General features: G+C 41.7%; 1 protein-coding gene across 19 annotated transcripts in view; it reads left to right on the top strand.

Annotated features, from left to right (window-relative positions):
• Nucleotides 1-18,036, top strand: part of NEK11 (NIMA related kinase 11) — a 334,192-nt gene that overhangs the window by 246,828 nt on the left and 69,328 nt on the right. For 18 of the 19 annotated variants that reach the window (XM_058433714.1, XM_058433709.1, XM_058433710.1 and 15 more), the window contains one exon: nucleotides 6,881-6,977. In XM_058433714.1, coding sequence (XP_058289697.1) covers nucleotides 6,881-6,977 — 97 coding nt within the window. Of the gene's footprint in view, nucleotides 1-6,880; nucleotides 6,978-7,335; nucleotides 7,383-18,036 lie in introns of those variants that run through there. The other variant, XM_058433723.1, reaches the window with a different exon arrangement.

The following is an 18,036-nucleotide window of genomic DNA, read 5'->3' as shown; positions in this document are numbered from 1 at the left end:
ACTCTTTCAGTTTTGCTCTGATCTTACTTATTTCTTGCCTTCTGCTAGCTTTTGAATTTGTTTGCTCTTCCTTCTCTAGTTCTTTAATTGTGATGTTAGGGTGTCAATTTGAGATTTTTCCTGCTTTTGCTTGTGGGCATTTCGTGCTATAAATTTCCCTCTAAACACTGCTTTAGCTGTGTCCCAGAGATTCTGGTACGTTGTGTCTTTGTTCTCATTGGTTTCAAAGAACTTACTTATTTCCACCTATTTCGTTATTTCGCCAGTAGTCATTCAGGAGCAGCTTTTTCAGTTTCCATGTAGTTGTGTGGTTTGAGTGAGTTTCTTAATCCTCAGTTCTAATTTGATTGCACTGTGGTCTGAGAAACTGTTTGTTATGATTTCCATTGTTTTGCACTTGCTAAAGGAGTGTTTTACTTCCAATTATGTGTTCAATTTTAGAATAAGTGCAATGTGGTGCTGAGAAGAATGTATATTCTGTTGATTTGGGGTGGAGAGTTCTGTAGATGTCTATTAGGTCTACCTGGTCCAGATCTGAGTTCAAGTCCTGAATATCCTTGTTAATTTTCTGTTCCATTGATCTGTCTAATAAAGTCTCCCACTATTATTGTGTGGGAGTCTAAGTCTCTTTGTAGGTCTCTAAGGGCTTGCTTTATGAATCTGGGTGCTCCTGTATTGGGTGCATATACATTTAGGATAGTTAGCTGTTCTTGTTGCATTGATCCCTTTACCATTGTGCCATGCCCACCTTTGTCTCTTTTAATCTTTGTTGGTTTAAAGTCTGTTTTATCAGACACTAGAAATGCAACACCTGCTTATTTTTGCTTTCCGTTTGCTTGGTAAATATTATTTCATCCCTTTATTTTGAGCCTATGTGTGTCTCTGCATGTGAGATGGGTCTCCTGAATACAGCACACTGATGAGTCTTGACTCTTTATCCAGTTTGCTAGTCTGTGTCTTTTAATTGGGGCATTTAGCCCGTTGACACTTAAGATTAATATTGTTATGTTTGAATTTGATCCTGTCATTATGATGCTAGCTGGTTATTTTGCTCGTTAGTTGATGCAGTTTCTTCCTAGTTTCAATGGTCTTTACAATTTGGCATGATTTTGCAGTGGCTGGTACCGGTTGTTCCTTTCTATGTTTAGTGCTTCCTTCAGGAGCTCTTGTAAGGCAGGCCTGGTGGTGATAAAATCGCTCAACATTTTTTGTCTGTAAAGGATTTTATTTCTCCCTCGCTTATGAAGCTTAGTTTAGCTGGATATGAAATTCTGGGTTGAACATTCTTTTCTTTAAGAATGTTGAATATTGGCCCCCACTCTCTTCTGGCTTGTAGGGTTTCTGCCGAGAGATCCACTGTTAGTCTGATGGGCTTCCCTTTGTGAGTAGCCCAACCTTTCTCTCTGGCTGCCTTTAACCGTTTTTCCTTCATTTCAACCTTGGTGAATCTGACGGTTATGTGTCTTGGGGGTGCTCTTCTCAAGGAGTATCTTTGTGGTGTTCTCCGTATTTCCTGAATTTGAAAGTTGGCCTGTCTTGCTAGGTTGGGGAAGTTCTCCTGGATAATATCCTGAAATGTGTTTTTCAACTTGGTTCCATTCTCCCCATCACTTTCAGGTACACCAATCAAACATAGGTTTGGTTTTTTCACATAGTCCCATATTTCTTGGAGGCTTTGTTCCTTTTCATTCTTTTTTCTCTAATTTCGTCTTCATGCTTTATTTCATTAAGTTGATAGTCAATCTCTGATATCCTTTCTTCCACTTGATCAATTCAGCTATTGATACTTGCGTATGCTTCACGAAGTTCTTGTGCTGTGTTTTTCAACTCCATCAGGTCATTTATGTTCTTCTCTAAACTGGTTATTCTAGTTAGCAATTCATCTAACCTTTTGTCAACGTTCTTAGCTTCCTTGCATTGAGTTAGGACATGCTTTTTTAGCTCAGAGGAGTTTGTTATTACCCACCTTCTGGAGACTACTTCTGTCAATTTGTCAAACTCATTCTCCCTCCAATTGTGTTCCCTTGCTGGTGAGGAGTTGTGATCCTCTGGAGGAGAAGAGGCATTCTGATTTTTGGAATGTTCAGCCTTTTTGTGCTGGTTTTTCCTCATCTTCATGGATTTATCTGCCTTTGGTCTTTGATGGTGACCAGATGGGGTTTCTGAGTGGATGTCCTTTCTGTTGATGTTGATGTTGATGCTATTCCTTTCTGTTTGTTAGTTTTCATTCTAACAGCCAGGCCCCTCTGCTGCAGGTCTGCTGGATTTTGCTGGAGGTCCACTCCAGACCCTGTTTGCCTGGGTACCACCAGTGGAGGCTGCAGAATAGCAATGATTGCTGCCTGTTCCTTCCTCTGGAAGCTTCATCCCAGAAGGGCACCCACCAGATGCCAGCCCAAACTCTCCTGTATTTGTCTGTCGACCCCTTCTGGGAGGTGTCTCCCAGTCAGGAGGCATGGGGGTCAGGGACCCACTTAAGGAGGCAGTCTGTTCCTTGGCAGAGCTCGAACACTGTGTTGGGAGATCCACTGCTCTCTTCAGAGCCAGCAGGCAGGGAAATTAAGTCTGCTGAAGCTGTGCCCACAGCCTCCCTTCCCCCATGTGCTCTGTTCCAGGGAGATTGGGGTTTTATCTTTAATCCCCTTGACTGGGGCTGCTGCCTTTTTTTCGGTGATGTCCTGTCCAGAGAGGAGGAATCTAGAGAGACAGTCTGGCTACAGAGGCTTTGCCAAGCTTCGGTGGGCTCTGCCCAGTTCAAACTTCCCAGCAGCTTTGTTTACACTGTGAGGGGAAAACCACCTACTCAAGCCTCAGTAATGGCAGATGTCCCTCCCCCCACCAAGCTTGAGCATCCCAGGTTGACTTCAGACTGCTGTGCTGGCAGCACAAATTTCCAGCTGGTGGATCTTAGCTTTCTGGGCTCTGCGGGGGTGGAATCCACTGAGCTAGACCACTTGGCTCCCTGGCTTCAGCCCGCTTTCCAGGGGAGTGAAAGATTTTGTCTCCCTGGCCTTCCACGTGCCACTGGAGTATGAAAAACAACTCCTGCAGCTAGCTCAGTGTCTGCTCAAATGGCCACCCAGTTTTGTGCTTGAAACCCAGGGCCCTAGTGGCATAGGCACCCAAGGGAATCTCCTGGTCTGTGGGTTGTGAAGACCGTGGGTAAAGCATAGTATCTGGGCTGGAGTGCACCATTCCTCACGGCACAGTCCTTCACGGCTTCCCTTGGCTAGGGAAGGGAGGCTTGAGCCTCCCTGGTGAGGTGACGCCCCACCCTGATTCAGCTCACCCTCTGTGGACTGCACCCACTGTCTAACCAGTCCCAATGAGATGAGCTGGGTACCTCAGTTGGAAATGGAGAAATCACCCGCCTTCTCTGTTGATCTCACTGGCAGCTGCTGACTGGAGCTGTTCCTATTTGGCCATCTTGCGCATTCCATCCAAAATTGGTTTTAGAAAATTAACATGGGGATTAAGGATTCAGCTATTTTTCAGAAAGCGGAGCTTTAAGAAAGCAGAGCTCTAGAACCTGGGCTTCATGGACGTGAGACCAGTGCAGTTACACAGGGCCCCAGGTTCAGGAAGGAGCCCACACTTGCGGTTTCATAAAATTTTATCTTTGAATTTGTGTTTTATGAGTGAAAGCTGATAACACGGTGGAACACAGGCTCAGGGCTTAAAGCGTTGCTCATGTGCTGTCTTGCCTTTAAGACATCTATCTGGGAAGGTTCCTCTGCCACCTACTCCTTAATCCCCACCCCATAACTACTGCAATCCTCCATTCCCAGTGGGGTCCTAGGTAATAGTGAGGAAGGGTTGTGGTGAGGTAAGACTGCCAGGTCCCTATAAGTGTCTACACTCCCCTGCAGAGTATCTGCCCTAGTTCCCGAGGGAGAATGACATTAAATACCTAACAAAAAGCACAATGACAGGTCCACAGACAAATACAGACCCCCCAAAAAAACAGCTTTTCTCTTGTTTCTTGAACAAGGATTTCTGCATTGTCATTTAGCACTGGGCCCCACAAATTATGTAGCTGGCCTATCTAGAGCCTTACTTATCAAAGTGTGGTTGCAGGACCAGCAGCATTGGCATCACCTGGGAACTTATGGAAACACAGAATCCCAAGCCCTCCCCAAACCTACTAAAGAAGAATCTGCATTTATTTTAACAAGATCCCTGGATGATTTGTATGACATTCAAGTTTGAGAAGCAGTGGTCTAGAACACACTCTGAGATTCAGTCACCTATTGGATGACATCTATGATTCTAGCCCCAATTATTTTTATTATGATTGTTAAATAATTGTCCTTTTCTTTGACATAAAGCAACTACTATTCATGTTGGAAGATGGGAGGCAGAGGGAAAGAAAATTGGCCAATAAGAAACACTGAAAAAGGAATTGCTCTGAGCACCAAGCTTTGCCAACCCTGTTGCTTGAAATTATACTTGCCCTGTTTTCTACCCTTGGGCTTAAGGCTTAGCATCTTTCCTAGCAGCACTGAGTGCCCTATTGAGGGGAACTGTAGCCAGCTTAAAATAAACTGCAGCTCTCCTGAAAAATGCTTTGACCTTTATTTGCATAAGTCTTCAAAACTTGCTAGCTCTGGAAAAGATGGGAAAGGAGCACCTTATTGTTATTCTTGGCAGAACTGATTTTTGAGCCTGCCTGTGAGTTACTTGGCATGATATGGTTGGTGTTGTTTTAGTAACTTTTTAGGTTCTAGGAAAGATTGTTGTAAAAAGCAACCAACAGGAATATGAAATAAACCCCTATGCCTTCCTCTTGCCCACTCCCCAAGCTTCCCTAGGGAAAAGTATCTGTCCTGGCTGGAGCTAGTGGGAAGGTTGGAGCTGACAGAAAGCTGCTGTCCAGTTGCAGTGAGGGCTGAGGCAAATTTTCTCTCCAGGTGTGGAAGGGGTAATCTCCAGGAGTGAGAGAAATAGAAGCAATCAGTCGCTGGTACTTGTGTCTTTATCATGAAGGCATAACTGGTGTACATACCATGAGCAACATACCATTGTTAATTTGTATTATGCCCTTTACAAGGTTTGTCCCTGTTAATCCAGGATTTCCATAACTAGGGATCTAGTCTAAGGAAAGATCAGCGACTTTGGCACAGAATTAAGCTGGAGAATATTCATCTCAATTATATCTATAGGAGCAAGAAGTTCAAAGTGGGATGCATGCCCCAACAAGTAGCGCAAAAGGAGGATGTATGTGAGACATATTAGAATTTGCATTTAACTTTTGAAATTTAAAAAATAGGGCCAGTTGGGGTGGCTCACACCTGTAATCCCAGCACTTTGAGAGGCCGAGGCAGATGGATCACCTCAGGTCAGGAGTTTGAGACCAGCCTGACCAATATGGCAAAACCCCGTATCTACTAAAAAGAAAAAATTTAGCTGGGCATGGTGGCGGGAGCCTGTAATCCCAGCTACTTGGGAGGCTGAGGCAGGAGAATCACTTGAACCCAGGAGGCGGAGGATGCAGTGAGCCGAGATCTTACTATTGCACTCCAGCCTGGGCAACAAGAGCAAAACTCCATCTCAAAAAAATAAAAAGGTTGAGTGTGGTGGCTCATGCCTGTAATTCCAGCAGTTTGGGAGGCCAAGGTGGACAGATCACCTGAGGTCGGGAGTTCAAGACCAGCCTGACCAAAAAGAGACCAACAGCAGAAAACCTGTCTCTACTAAAAATACAAAATTAGCCAGGCGTGGTGGCGCACGCCTGTAATCCCAGCTACTCAGGAGACTGAGGCAGGAGAATCACTTGAACCCAGGAGGCGGAGGTTGCAGTGAGCCGAGATCACACCATTGCACTCCAGCCTGGGCAACAAGAGCGAAACTCTGTCTCAAAAAAAAAAAAAAAAAAGAAGAAGAAGAAGAAGCTTTACTAATATGTAAAATGGGGACTCCGCTTTGCTTCTTTACTTGCAGTGGTGCGATCTTAGCTCATTGCAACCTCCGCCTCCCAAGTTCAAGTGATTCTCCTGTCTCAGCCTCCAGAGTAGCTGGGATTATAGGCAAGTGCCACCACACCCAGCTAATTTTTATATTTTTAGTAGAGACGAGGTTTCATCATGTTGGCCAGGCTGGTCCCAAACTCCTGACCTCAGGTGATCCGCCCACCTCAGCCTTCCAAAGTGCTGGGATTACAGCATGAGCCACTGCACCCAGCCCAGTTTTAGCTTTTTAATGGAAAGTAGTGTTTCAGTTGATGGAATATTTCTTTCCCTCAGTTTCAACATGTTTTATAAGAGCCTTCAGGATGTTTCATTAAAAACTGTAGCTCTCTCAGCAGATTTCATTACACCTCAACTTTCATTACCAACTCTTACCCTCTGAACACAACTTTGGCCTTCTGCTCCGTTCTGCTGAAGTTTAAAGCTGCAGATATGACCTCTGGTCAGCATTTTGCTTTCCATTGCAAAAAAGCTAATGCTCAGGTATAAGATTAAGATAAAAGGAAAACTAAGCTTATTAGAAAAATTCCTAGTCACTTAGTCAAACATCCACACCTGCTGAAAGAGAATGGCCAAAGGGTCCTCAGGAACACTTGCTTTTCTATAGATACATTTCCCCCTGAGTTTTCTGGGATAAAAAGCTCATCTTTTAAATAATGATGTTTTGTTTAAACAATCCTTTGTGAGACTTGCTTTGTCCTGGAATGCCTTGTGCATATTAAACCTGTAAATAATCTTGTCATTTGGAATAAATCTTCTTAATGTGAATGTTATAATTGAATTCATCTCTAATTAATGTAGCATTACCATGTGGCAAAGGTGGATTAGCTTCTGTTTTCTGATTGCCCTTGAACATCGCCTTGAAGTTGCAGGATTGATGATGAAGTCAATAAGGGCTGTGCATTGATTTTCAGACACAAAGACTATCACCTGCGTGGCTGAAGACATGTCCCCAGGACCAACAATTTTCAACAGTGCGATGGCCAGGACCAAGATGAAACGCATGAAGGAGTAAGTAGCATGTTGCCTGCCCCCTAGGAAGGTGCAGTGTTAAAGCATATTGACCAAGTGTGTGACCCAGTCATGTGATACTGTCTTAGTCCATTTGTGCTGCTGTAACAAAATACCAGGGATTAAGCTGTTCCAACATAGAAACTTCTCTCTAAAATTCACTTTCTGTATTGGTGCTGGTTGAATGATTAGGGAAGTTTGGCAAGAATTATTTTTCAGTTCATTTGCGCTTATAGTATTGTTGCAGCACAGCACATTCTCATCCATGCTAATGTTTGAAAGCAAAGGAGAAAAAAATGCTGAAAATTATTTCCAAGTCTAAAGCTGTTAATATGTTTATATACTTATTGTTTTCCAGCCCTACCTGTACCAGAGTGGTCATATAATAACATAATTACCATGGCAAGAAGTGATTCCCAGAAATTGAAAGTGAGGGAGTATGGATTAATTTTTCCCTCTGTAGAGGGAAACATCCTCCACCTCTCCTTGCTTGGAGGAGAGAATATAGAAGGTGATGCTAATTTCCCAGTTGATAGTCTTGAAAGAGAAGAAAAGTGATTTGCTTATTTTACCCATTAAAGTTAACAATGTGGTGTCAGATTTTTGATCTAGGACTTCATTACTTTTGCAAAGTACACAATACCCCATTTCCTAGCATATTATGAAATGTTTTAAATAATTAAAATGAAAATATTTTGCCAAATTAATTGGCCAAGATGCATTCTAATGATTTTATTCCTGGTGTGTTGTTTTTCTCCTTATTGCTTGGCTGTAATTGACCAAGTACTTTCTGGCTCACCTTTTTAATGTGGGCTACTGCAGTTTGGGTTACTCCCCCATGGATGGTATTGCTCCTCTATTGGAATAACCTGCCATCATTTTATATTTTGTATTGTGAATCCTTATGCCATTCCAGAAAAGACAAAAAGGAAATCAAGGCTGCAAAGCTACGTATGCTTTGAGCATGTTATGTTTTCTCAGTTTCAAAGACTTAGAAGCCAGCCAGAGAGAGGAAATCTTGCTGTTCTTTCTCTGCACAGTGATTTTCTCTGCACAGTGATATACTGCATGCTCAGCATATGGATGGCAACTATTAGGATGCCAAGAAGAACAGTTAATGACATTTGTCTCCATAGAGATTGTAATGTACAGAAAATGCAAAACTTCAAATGCAAAACGTTAAGTGACAACATAATGGTTATGTAATATGAAGTGATGGTTAAGAAAAGTCCCCAAATAGGAGCATGGCCATGAGCCAAACAGATTATGAGAGCTCTAAGGTCAGAAAGAGGAAGTTGGGAGGCCTCTGGGAGAAGCAGGGACTTAGCCTTCACCTTGGCCTTCACAGAGGGATATGATTTGGAGAGGTAAAGAAAAAGGAGGAGAGGCTGGAGGTCAGAAGATTTGGTGTCTGAGTCTTGGCTTCACTAACAAATGGCTGTCTAACCTTTGGCAAGTGATTTTCTAAGATTCAGTTTCTTTATCTGTAAAATGGTCATATTAATTGCTACAGCTGGATACCCAGGAAGCATACTCAGAGATGGAGATTAATGTGTAGGAGGAGGTTTGTGAGGGAATCTTCTGAAGACCAACAGCTATCGAAAGGAGGAGGAAGGAAGCAGACTGGTCAGGGAGAAGTCAAGCTGTGACATGGGTCATTAGAGGCCTCTGCCAATCCCATAGGGAGTTCTGGGGCTAGATGGCCCTGCAGAACTGTCCTGAGTTGGGACAAGAGGGCATTTGTAACCCCAGTCAATCAGACATTGCATGTGGGCCACTCTGGGAAGGGGCCATGACTGAGCAAGATGTTCACTTCTGTATTTACCAGTATAGACTTCATCTAGATTTACCCGTTGTTAACATTTTGTCACATTTTTGTAATTTTTCTTTATATCTATCAATATAATATATATACATATACACATAAATTATTATTATTACTGATCCATTTGAGAATAGATTCCATGCATCATGATTCTTCATCCCTAAATATTTAAATGAGTAGCTTCTAAAAACAAGAACATTCTCTCATATAACCACAGTATGATGACTGAATTTAGGAAATTTCACATCGGTACATACTATTATTTAACATAGAAATCCATATTCAGATTTCATTGATTATCCCAATAATACCCATTATCGCAATTGTTTTTCTGATTCAGGATACAGGCCACAATCACACAATTACACTCAGTTGCTATGTCTCTTTGGTGTATTCAGAATGGTTCCTCAGTCATTCTTTGTCTTTCATGACACTGACATTTTTGAAGAGTGCAGGCCAGTTGTTTTGTAAGATATCTCTTACTGTGGGTTTGTCTATTGTTTCCTCATTATGAGCTTCAGGTTATATACTTTTGGTGGTAGCCTACATAAGAAATATTGTGTGTCCTAAACTTTTAAACATTTAATTATAGGAAGTTTCAGCCACATATAAAAGTAGTCAAAGTAGTATAATTTTTCTAAAGACTAATCAACCCAACCAGTTCAACAGTTATCACCCATGACCAATCTTGTTTTTCTATACTTCCACCTGTTCTCACATGTTACTTTTAAGGAAGTCCTATTCATCATATGTTATATCCATAAATATTTCAGTGAATATGTGAATTTTCATCTGCTCTTTGACATTTTCCCTTGTATGTCCGTTAGGCATCTCAAGCTCAGGATTTCCAAAACTGAACTCCTAAATTTCCTACCACACCTGCCCCCTCCACAGCCTTCCCCATTGTTACCTAAGCAAAGGCAAGATCTAGGTAAGAAAGAAACTTCCAGTTCAGTAAGTAGTGCCCGAAGGCTTACTTAGTGTGTGACAGTTTAAGGATATCAGGCAAATGACTTTGTCATCTCCTCTATGAAGAAGTCGGGTGGCAACACACCTGGTGATCATACTGCCATCCTTCTCCAAGTTCTCTAAACTGGGGGCCCTGGGGCTTTGTAAGTATTAATATATGCAATGTCAGGCATAGAGTAGACCCTAGCACAGTGGTCAGAAGGGAAGATACAGGGGGCAAGCTTCTGGGATTTATATCCGTCCTTGCCACTGACTAATATGCATCCTTGGACAAGTTAACCACACTCTTTGGGCCTCAGATTTCTCATCTGTGAAGTGGGACTAATAATAATTTTTGCATAGAGTTGTTGTTAGGGTGAGTTGAGATAATGTATGAAATGCACTAAGAATAGTTTATGGCACATAGTAAGTGCTCAATAAATGTTAACAACTTAGACTCTCAATATATGTGTGGTTGCTTCACTTTGAAAATCCCCAAGCCAAGTATCTGAAGGTGTTGACATGTGTTAGTGATGTTTTACACCTGAGGGCACTGGTAAGTGAAGCAGCTGTTTGTTAAGACATGCATGTAGTATCTTTTTAGCATGCAAAAAGTGCTAGTGCCAATTCTCTGAGAAAAATGCCATGAAGTTGTTTAATATAAATTCCAGCCATTTGCCATTCTCCAACTGACTTCTGGGCACAGCCACTTCTCACTCTTGCAGGGAGACTACTCCATAAATGAAACTCCCCTAATGGTGCACAGACAACACCAGCTCTCAGAAGTTATTAGGTGGTACTGCTCAGAGTCATTGGAATGTTGGCAGAATGACAAGAAGTCAGTGTTGACTTCTTTTCTGACTGAGGAATTTCCATGTACATTTGAAGAGAGATTGCTATGCATGTATGGATAGATAAGTGATGAATGGATAGATGAATTGATGGATAGGTAGGTGGATGGATGGGTGAACGGGTGGATAAGTGGGCCTTTGTGGCTCCATGGTCCTCCTGAAACTTCTGCTCTCAGGAAAGGGTTTCTGTTCAAAAAAGCTTTTTTGTTTGTTTGTTTTGTTTTTTGTTTTTTTACCACCTCAAGCCAGATTAAATTCCAGGCCTGGCTCCATGCTCCCACTAGAGGCCAAAAAGGAGACCCTGTGGAATGACAGCTCGTCAGCTTTCAGCTCTGAGGAAGGCAAGGGGCACACTGTGACTAAGACTGGTCCTTTAACTCACAGAGGCCAAGGCAATGTACATGAAGGGCCTGCTCTATCTAAATGAATTATCCTCTTGCCCTCAGCTTTATACATCAAGTAAGACCACTGGTGTCCTGTGCCTTACTACTTAGAATGTGGTCCCTGACCGGCACCAGGGACATCATCTGGAAACCCATGAGAAATGCAAACTCTCTGGCCTCATCCCTCCTGAATCAGAATCTGAATTTTAAACTATTTGGAAATTCATATACACATTAAAGTTTGAGACATTTGTTACCAGAATGTGAGTTGGAATCAGTATTAATAAAAATCAAATATTATATAAAATATATTAATATATTTATGTTTTAAGGCCCTAATATTTTTGACTTTCAAAACTTTACTTATGCTGGGAGTGGCAGCTCACACCTGTAATCCCAGCACTTTGAGAGACGGAGGCAGGTTGATCACCTGAGGTCAGGAGTTCGAGGCCAGCCTGACCAACATGGTGAAACCCTGTCTTTACTAAAAATACAAAAAATAGCCGAGCGTGGTGGCACATGCCTGTAATCCCAGCTACTAGGGAGGCTGAGACAGGAGAATCGCTTGAACCCAGGAGACAGGTTGCAGTGAACTGAGATCACGCCATTGCACTCCAGACTGGGCAACAAGAGTGAAACTCGGTCTCAAAAAATAAAAGAAAATAAATTCACTTATTTTCCATTTATTTTAATAAGGAGTATATACTTTACATGCAGCAAAATTCACCTCTTTTTATATATAGTTCTATGAATTTTGATTTGTATACAATAAGATTCACTCTTTTTAGTAAACAGTTCTATCAGTGTTGACAAGTATAAATAGTCATATAATTATCAGCACAATCAAGATTATTATAGAACAGTTCTCTGTCCCTGAAAATTCCCTGTGCTCCCCCTTTGTAGTCAGCTCCTCCCACCATACCCTGTACCTCACAACCATGGTCTACTTTCTGTCCCTATAGTTTTTCCTTTTTATAATGTCATATTAGTGAAATCATCACTTAGCATCATAGACCCCCATTGTAACTGGATAGTTAGTTATGAATATGGATCTAGATCTATGTATAGTCATATGCTAGAGCCTTGCAATTTTGAATAACTTCATTCCCCACAGAACTGTCACAAGGAGACTCAGGTCTGGCATTAAAGTCACAGGCACCTCACTCGCAGCTGTCCCGAAGGTTTCTGGCCCCAGGAAGAGTCTGCTGTTAGAGAAACTTGCTACCCAGAAAATTTTGAGGCTGAACTGCTGGTTTCCCTGTCAGACTTGTCAGCTTTTTGCAATGGCCGGGAGGGCTTAGTTCCTGGGAACAGTGTGAGTAGAGGGAGTCTCCTTCGTCTTGCACTATTGAGATTTCTAGGGATCAGATCCACTTCACTGAAAAGATCAATAATGGAAAAGGCCTGAGAATCTGGGGGAGCTTCTGGGCTCACTTTTCCAATTGGAAGTCAGGGACCTGAAAAACATCTGGGCCCTAAGAAACAGTTGAATGACAGGGATGGCATCATTCTCTGGTGACATTCTCTGAATCACCTTTGCATTGCCAATTCATGCAGTGAGCACAGGAAACAAATAATCTTTGTAGGGATACGTGTTCTCCACTTTAGGAACTGCAATTACACATATAGTAGGCTATTTGAAGTTGTCCCACAGCTTACTGGTGCTATGCTCTTTTTTTTTTTAAGGCTTCTTTTCCCTCTCTGTGTGTCATTTTGGATAGTTTCTTTTGCTATGTCTTAAAATTTATTAATCTTTTCTTCTGCAATGTCTAATCTACTGTTAATCTCTTTCAGTGTATGTATTATAAATAGACATTATAAGCAGTTTGAGATTCATAGCAAAATTGACTGGAACATTCAGTGTATTCTTCATCTCAGACATTAAGTTTTCAACTCTAGAAGTTTGGTTTGAGTCTTTTTGTTACATCTTTCTTGTCTCTGCTTAACATGTTCAATATTTCCTCTATTTAACAAGTAGAGTACAGTTATACTAATTATTTTGATGTCTTTGACATTATGAGTTAAAACTCACCCTGTTTCGGTGCTGGATAATTTTGTATTCCAATAAATAGCCTGGATCTTTGTTTTAGTTGCTTGGAAGCAGTTTGATACTTTTGGTTTTTACTTTTGAGCTTTGTTATGTGGGACCAGGGCAGCATTTAGGCTACAGCTGGTTATTTCCCATTACTGCAGCAAGACCCTTCTGGATTCTCTATGCAATGGCTGATGAATGACCAGGTTTACCAGTTTGGCAAGTATGAAGGTCTGAAGAGGCACTATTCATGGCCCAATGCGAGCCCCAAGTACTATTCTCTCTCACCCTCTCGTGTCCTTCTCTCTCTCAGCTCAGTAATCTCCTCACATGCATGTGCTGGTCTACACTCAGCTGAATCACACTGTATGTGTGGGTATACACAGGCTTATTGATTTCTTTTGTTTCACATTTTTTGAAACTGCTTTTGTTTTATTACTTTTGTTAATTATGTAACATGTTTCCATGGGTTCAAAGTCAGATCTATTAAAAGGCATATTTAATGAAGACTAGCTTCTATCCTTGATCCCTTGCCCTATTTCCTCCCTTCCATGTTTAAAAATTTCATGCTTCATCCTTTCATTTAAAAATATATTCAGTTAAATGAATCTCTCTCCTACTGCTTAAGAAATTGGTAACATATTATATACATTTTGTCTCCTTTATTTAGTAATATATGCTGGAGCACAGTAGTATATGGCAATATTCTTCACTTCTTTTTACAGCTTCCAAGTTCTCCTCTGTGTAGATGTACTATTGTTTATTCAACCTGTAACCTAATGACGGACATATGAGTATTTGCAATCTTTCGCTAGTACAAACAGTGCTGTAATGAATAGCCTTGCACATTCAGGGTTTTTTGTTTGTTTTATTGCCAGTGTATCTTTGAGATAGATTTCTAGAAGTGAGATTGCTTAGTTAGAGAATAAATGCATACATAATTTTGGTAGATATTTCCAAAAGCCGCTTTGCATTCCCACCAGCAATGTATGAGAGTGATGTTTCCCCACAAAGTATGTTATCAAACTTTTGGAGTTTATTCTGCCTGTCTGTCTGCCTATCTATCTATCCATCCATCCATCTATTGTATATCTACTTTTGTCTTTTATAAATGTAGTATTTCATTGTGTGGTCTATTTTGCTTGCTTTTGATATATTTTTTGGAATTTAGGAAGCTGTATTTTCATGTCTTACAGCAAACACACTTGAGATTAAAGAACACAAAATGTCCCCATATCTAAATTTGGAGTGGAAGGGAAGAAACCACTTTTAGCCTCAGGTTTCAGCTGAGATATCCAACACAGCTTTCCAGAAACCTTGCTTACTGGGAGTCAAATGGTGTTGCTTGCAAAGATTAATAAAAGAGATACTTTTTTTTTCTCATTTAGCTATTTAGCCAGAGATTTTTGTTTAAATTATCTTAATGAGGAGTAGGGGTTTGTGGTGTTCTAAATCTCTAATATCTAAGAGGAACCACCTTTTCCAGGGCTGCTGATTTTGGTGTCATCAGTTTTAGATTATTAATGCCTAGAGATCAGACATTAGTCTGGCATTATTAATGCCATAGAGATCAGTGTAGTGACATGCACATCATGCCCAAGTGGGCATTGCTTCTCCTATATGTGGACATTGTGTCTATAGTATTTATGGGGAAGATGAGGGGTAAGGTGATCTTCATAGAGCTGTCTCATGCCCTGGTATATTGAATGGCTACCACAGTGCATGCCACTGCTGATGCTCAAAACAGGTTTCTGTATTTTTGCATCTGTGTCACAGATGCCTGTTCTCCTCCCCAGGTCAGAGCACAGCCCTGGTAGAGTGCTGCCATGAGGGCTGAAGTCAACTATTTAGAGGCTGCAGAAGGCACAGGGATTTTCTATAAATAACAGTGAGGTCAGACCTCATAACTGATTCAGTCTCAGATAGCCGGTTCACAAGTTCTTGAAATTTCTTTCACTTTCAATCACAGGAAGATCTTGACAGGAAGATCTAAACAGAACATGAGAAGTCCATGATCTTTATTGTCCTTCTTGTTAACCTGATATGTAGCTCATGGTACAGTAGCAATCACTTGTAAAAATGATGGTGAGACATTAAGCACTTGCTAAAAATGTTCCTAAGATGGGGTAGTAACATGATGTTTATAATCATACCAGCTCAGTTTTTGAGCTGGACCAAAGCCATAGCAATGTTTATATGGAGGGAAACTTACTTCCAATGCATGCCTCCTTTGTGCCAGGGAGTGTGCTAAGCCAGACACCTTCTGTTTCCTGAAGTTCTCACCATATACCTGTGAGGTACAGAGGATTCTCCATTTTATAGGTAAAAAGTTTGTATTTCAAGAGGTGAAGAAACCCTCCCATTGCCATATAGCTAGTAAGTGGCAAGGCTACATTTCAAATAGAAGTGTAATTAATTCTAAAACTAGAGCTGGAAAGTACTGCCAAGATGAGATGGGAACAGTGGGAGCTGAGTGATGCTAAAGTCTAGATCTCATCAGGAACTCTAAAAAAGCCTCTTAATTACCACAGGCCTTTTATGTACCTGGCATCATGCTCTGGAACGTATTTGTTTTCATTTGGTAGCCATAAGTACAAACCAACTCACCTTAAAGATGCAGAAGCTGTGATTCAAAGAGGTTAAGTTAAACACCCAAGACCAAAGCTGGCTTCTAGGGTTGGTCTGTCTGCTATCATATTTTATGTCCTTTCACATGCTTTTCTGAAATGGCAGGTATTGGTATTTGTATTTTGACGGCATCTCATTCTCTGAGCTCAGGCTACTACTGTGTGTGTGTGTGTGTGTATCACTAGAATGTACTATTTTACTATTTCAAGATTTCCAAGTGCTTTATGAACAAAGCTCATTCTGTTTCACTGATTGAAGTAACCCTTTAATGGAGAAACAGATGCAGTGATGGTTCTTTTCTCATTCCTTTTCCAAATCTCATTGAAAAAGTGCTAGTTATACCTCCAACATTCCCTTTTTAAAATAAAAGGTCAGTATCAGGCAGTGTTTCTGAAGAAACTGCTGACTGAAATCAGCATTTCAATTTCGAAACAACAAAAGTTTGTACGTAACAAAAGCTTGGTAACTAGCAAATGAGGGCTCCTTACCCAAAAAGCAGTGGTTCTAAATTTATATGTCCGTTTTAAGAGATCCTTTAAAGAGCCTGTCAGACCTCTTACTCAGCTGTGTCAAGGCCTGGAAGCAATTAATTGAATTCTTCTTGAGAGTCTGTTAGGTGTGAGGCATTGTGCTTTGGGGCAGAGAACAAAGAGACACCTTACAACCTAGCTAGGGAAACTGGACACCTGTAAGTGTGATTTACAAGACTGAGGGCAAATGCCAGGAGCCGCTGGAGTGGAGCCAGCACCCTGGAAGTTCAGAGGAGGAGGCCCATCTCTTATAAAGGAGTGAGCAGATTCATGCACTTTTCCCTGAAATTGACTGTTGTATTTGTTTCCCTGCTCCAGGAATGACTTATCATCTTTCTCTGAAGCGGAGGTTTACTAGCATAACTGTAGCCCAGATGTCAGCCAGCTTGTGCCTGCCTCTCCAGGTCTAGACAACTTTGACTTAAGCCCTTAGGACATGCCCTGTGGTAGCTCAGAGCCTTTCCTAAGACTTCTACAAACTCTTGGGTGCTGTGATGATCTCATCCTCTGGGCTTCTGTCTCTATTGTCCCCATTCTGACCCATATTGATGCAGAGTGAAAAATCTAGCCTTTTAATTCATTTTTCCCCAATACTCCCTGTGATGGTTAAGTGAATGTCAACTTGATTGGATTGAAGGATGCAAATCCAGTCAAGGGTGTGTCTGTGAGGGTGTTGCCAAAGGAGATTAACATTTGAGTCAGTGGACTGGGAGAAGCAGACCTACCCTCAATCTTGGTGGGCACTATCTAATCAGCTGCCAGCATGGCTAGAATAAAAGCAGGCAGAAGAACGTGTAAGGACTAGACTGACTGAGTCTTCTGACCTTCATCTTTCTCCCATACTGGATGCTTCCTGCCCTTAAACATCAGACTCCAAGTTCTTCAGCTCTTGGACTCTTGGACTTACACAAGTGGTTTGCCAGGGTCTGTCAAGCCTTTGGCCACAGACTGAAGGCTGCACTGTTGCCCTCCCTACTTTTGAGGTTTTGAGACTCAAACTGGCTTCCTGGCTCCAGATGGCCTATTGTGGGACTTCACCTTGTGATTGTGTAAGGCAATACTCCTTAATAAACTCCCTTTCATATATACATCTATCCTATTAGTTCTGTCCCTCTAGAGAACCCTGAATAATGTACTCCTATTCACCCAAATTCTTCTGTGAGTACACTGGACTTTTTTGAATATTTGAAAGCTAGCAATAAAAGCCTCATGTCACAAGGGCATAAGCAACTTCAAACTAATCATTAGGCATCCCTGTTCTTTAAAAATGCTCTTTAGCAGGGGGCCCATTGGAAAGGAGGCTCTGAGATGATTTTCATGTGGAAAGGTTTCTGGGGATGGCCAGCTCTCTGGATCCATTTATGTAGGGGCAAGGAAGGAAACAGGAGTGGGCAGAGAGAGAAGGTGGGCTGTGGTACCATCTCAGCAAGGCCTGGTCAACAGCACAGGGTGCACTGAAGCTGGGATGGCCTTGCAGAGTTCATTGAGGGGGCTGAGCTCAAGAGCCCTGCGTCTACCAGTCACTCGCTGCAGGAATGCAGGAAGGGCATGAGCCCTGATGAGGCAGTTCTTGAGCTGAGCTCTGCTGAGGGCAATTCTTCAAGAGGGCTGATGGCTGAAATCTGTCTCCCAAGGGCACTCCAAGTAGGTGGAGAATAAAACTTCTCTATTCTGAAAAATAGTCTTCATCCCCAGCTCCATTCCAGTTTTCTGGCATCTCTCGCTTTCCCACATTTCTCAGGAGCAAAACAAACTTTTCTCATGTGGGCACCTGAGTCATTCTTCCGCTTCTTTACTAATATCTATGTCCTCAGGCTTTCATCCTTCTTCACAAAAGTCATCCTTGCCTATTGTTTTCTAAA

Source organism: Hylobates moloch, unplaced genomic scaffold (assembly GCF_009828535.3).
Source record: "Hylobates moloch isolate HMO894 unplaced genomic scaffold, HMol_V3 SCAFFOLD_22, whole genome shotgun sequence".
NCBI lineage: Eukaryota > Metazoa > Chordata > Mammalia > Primates > Hylobatidae > Hylobates > Hylobates moloch.
This window is presented reverse-complemented; position numbering and strand designations above follow the sequence as displayed.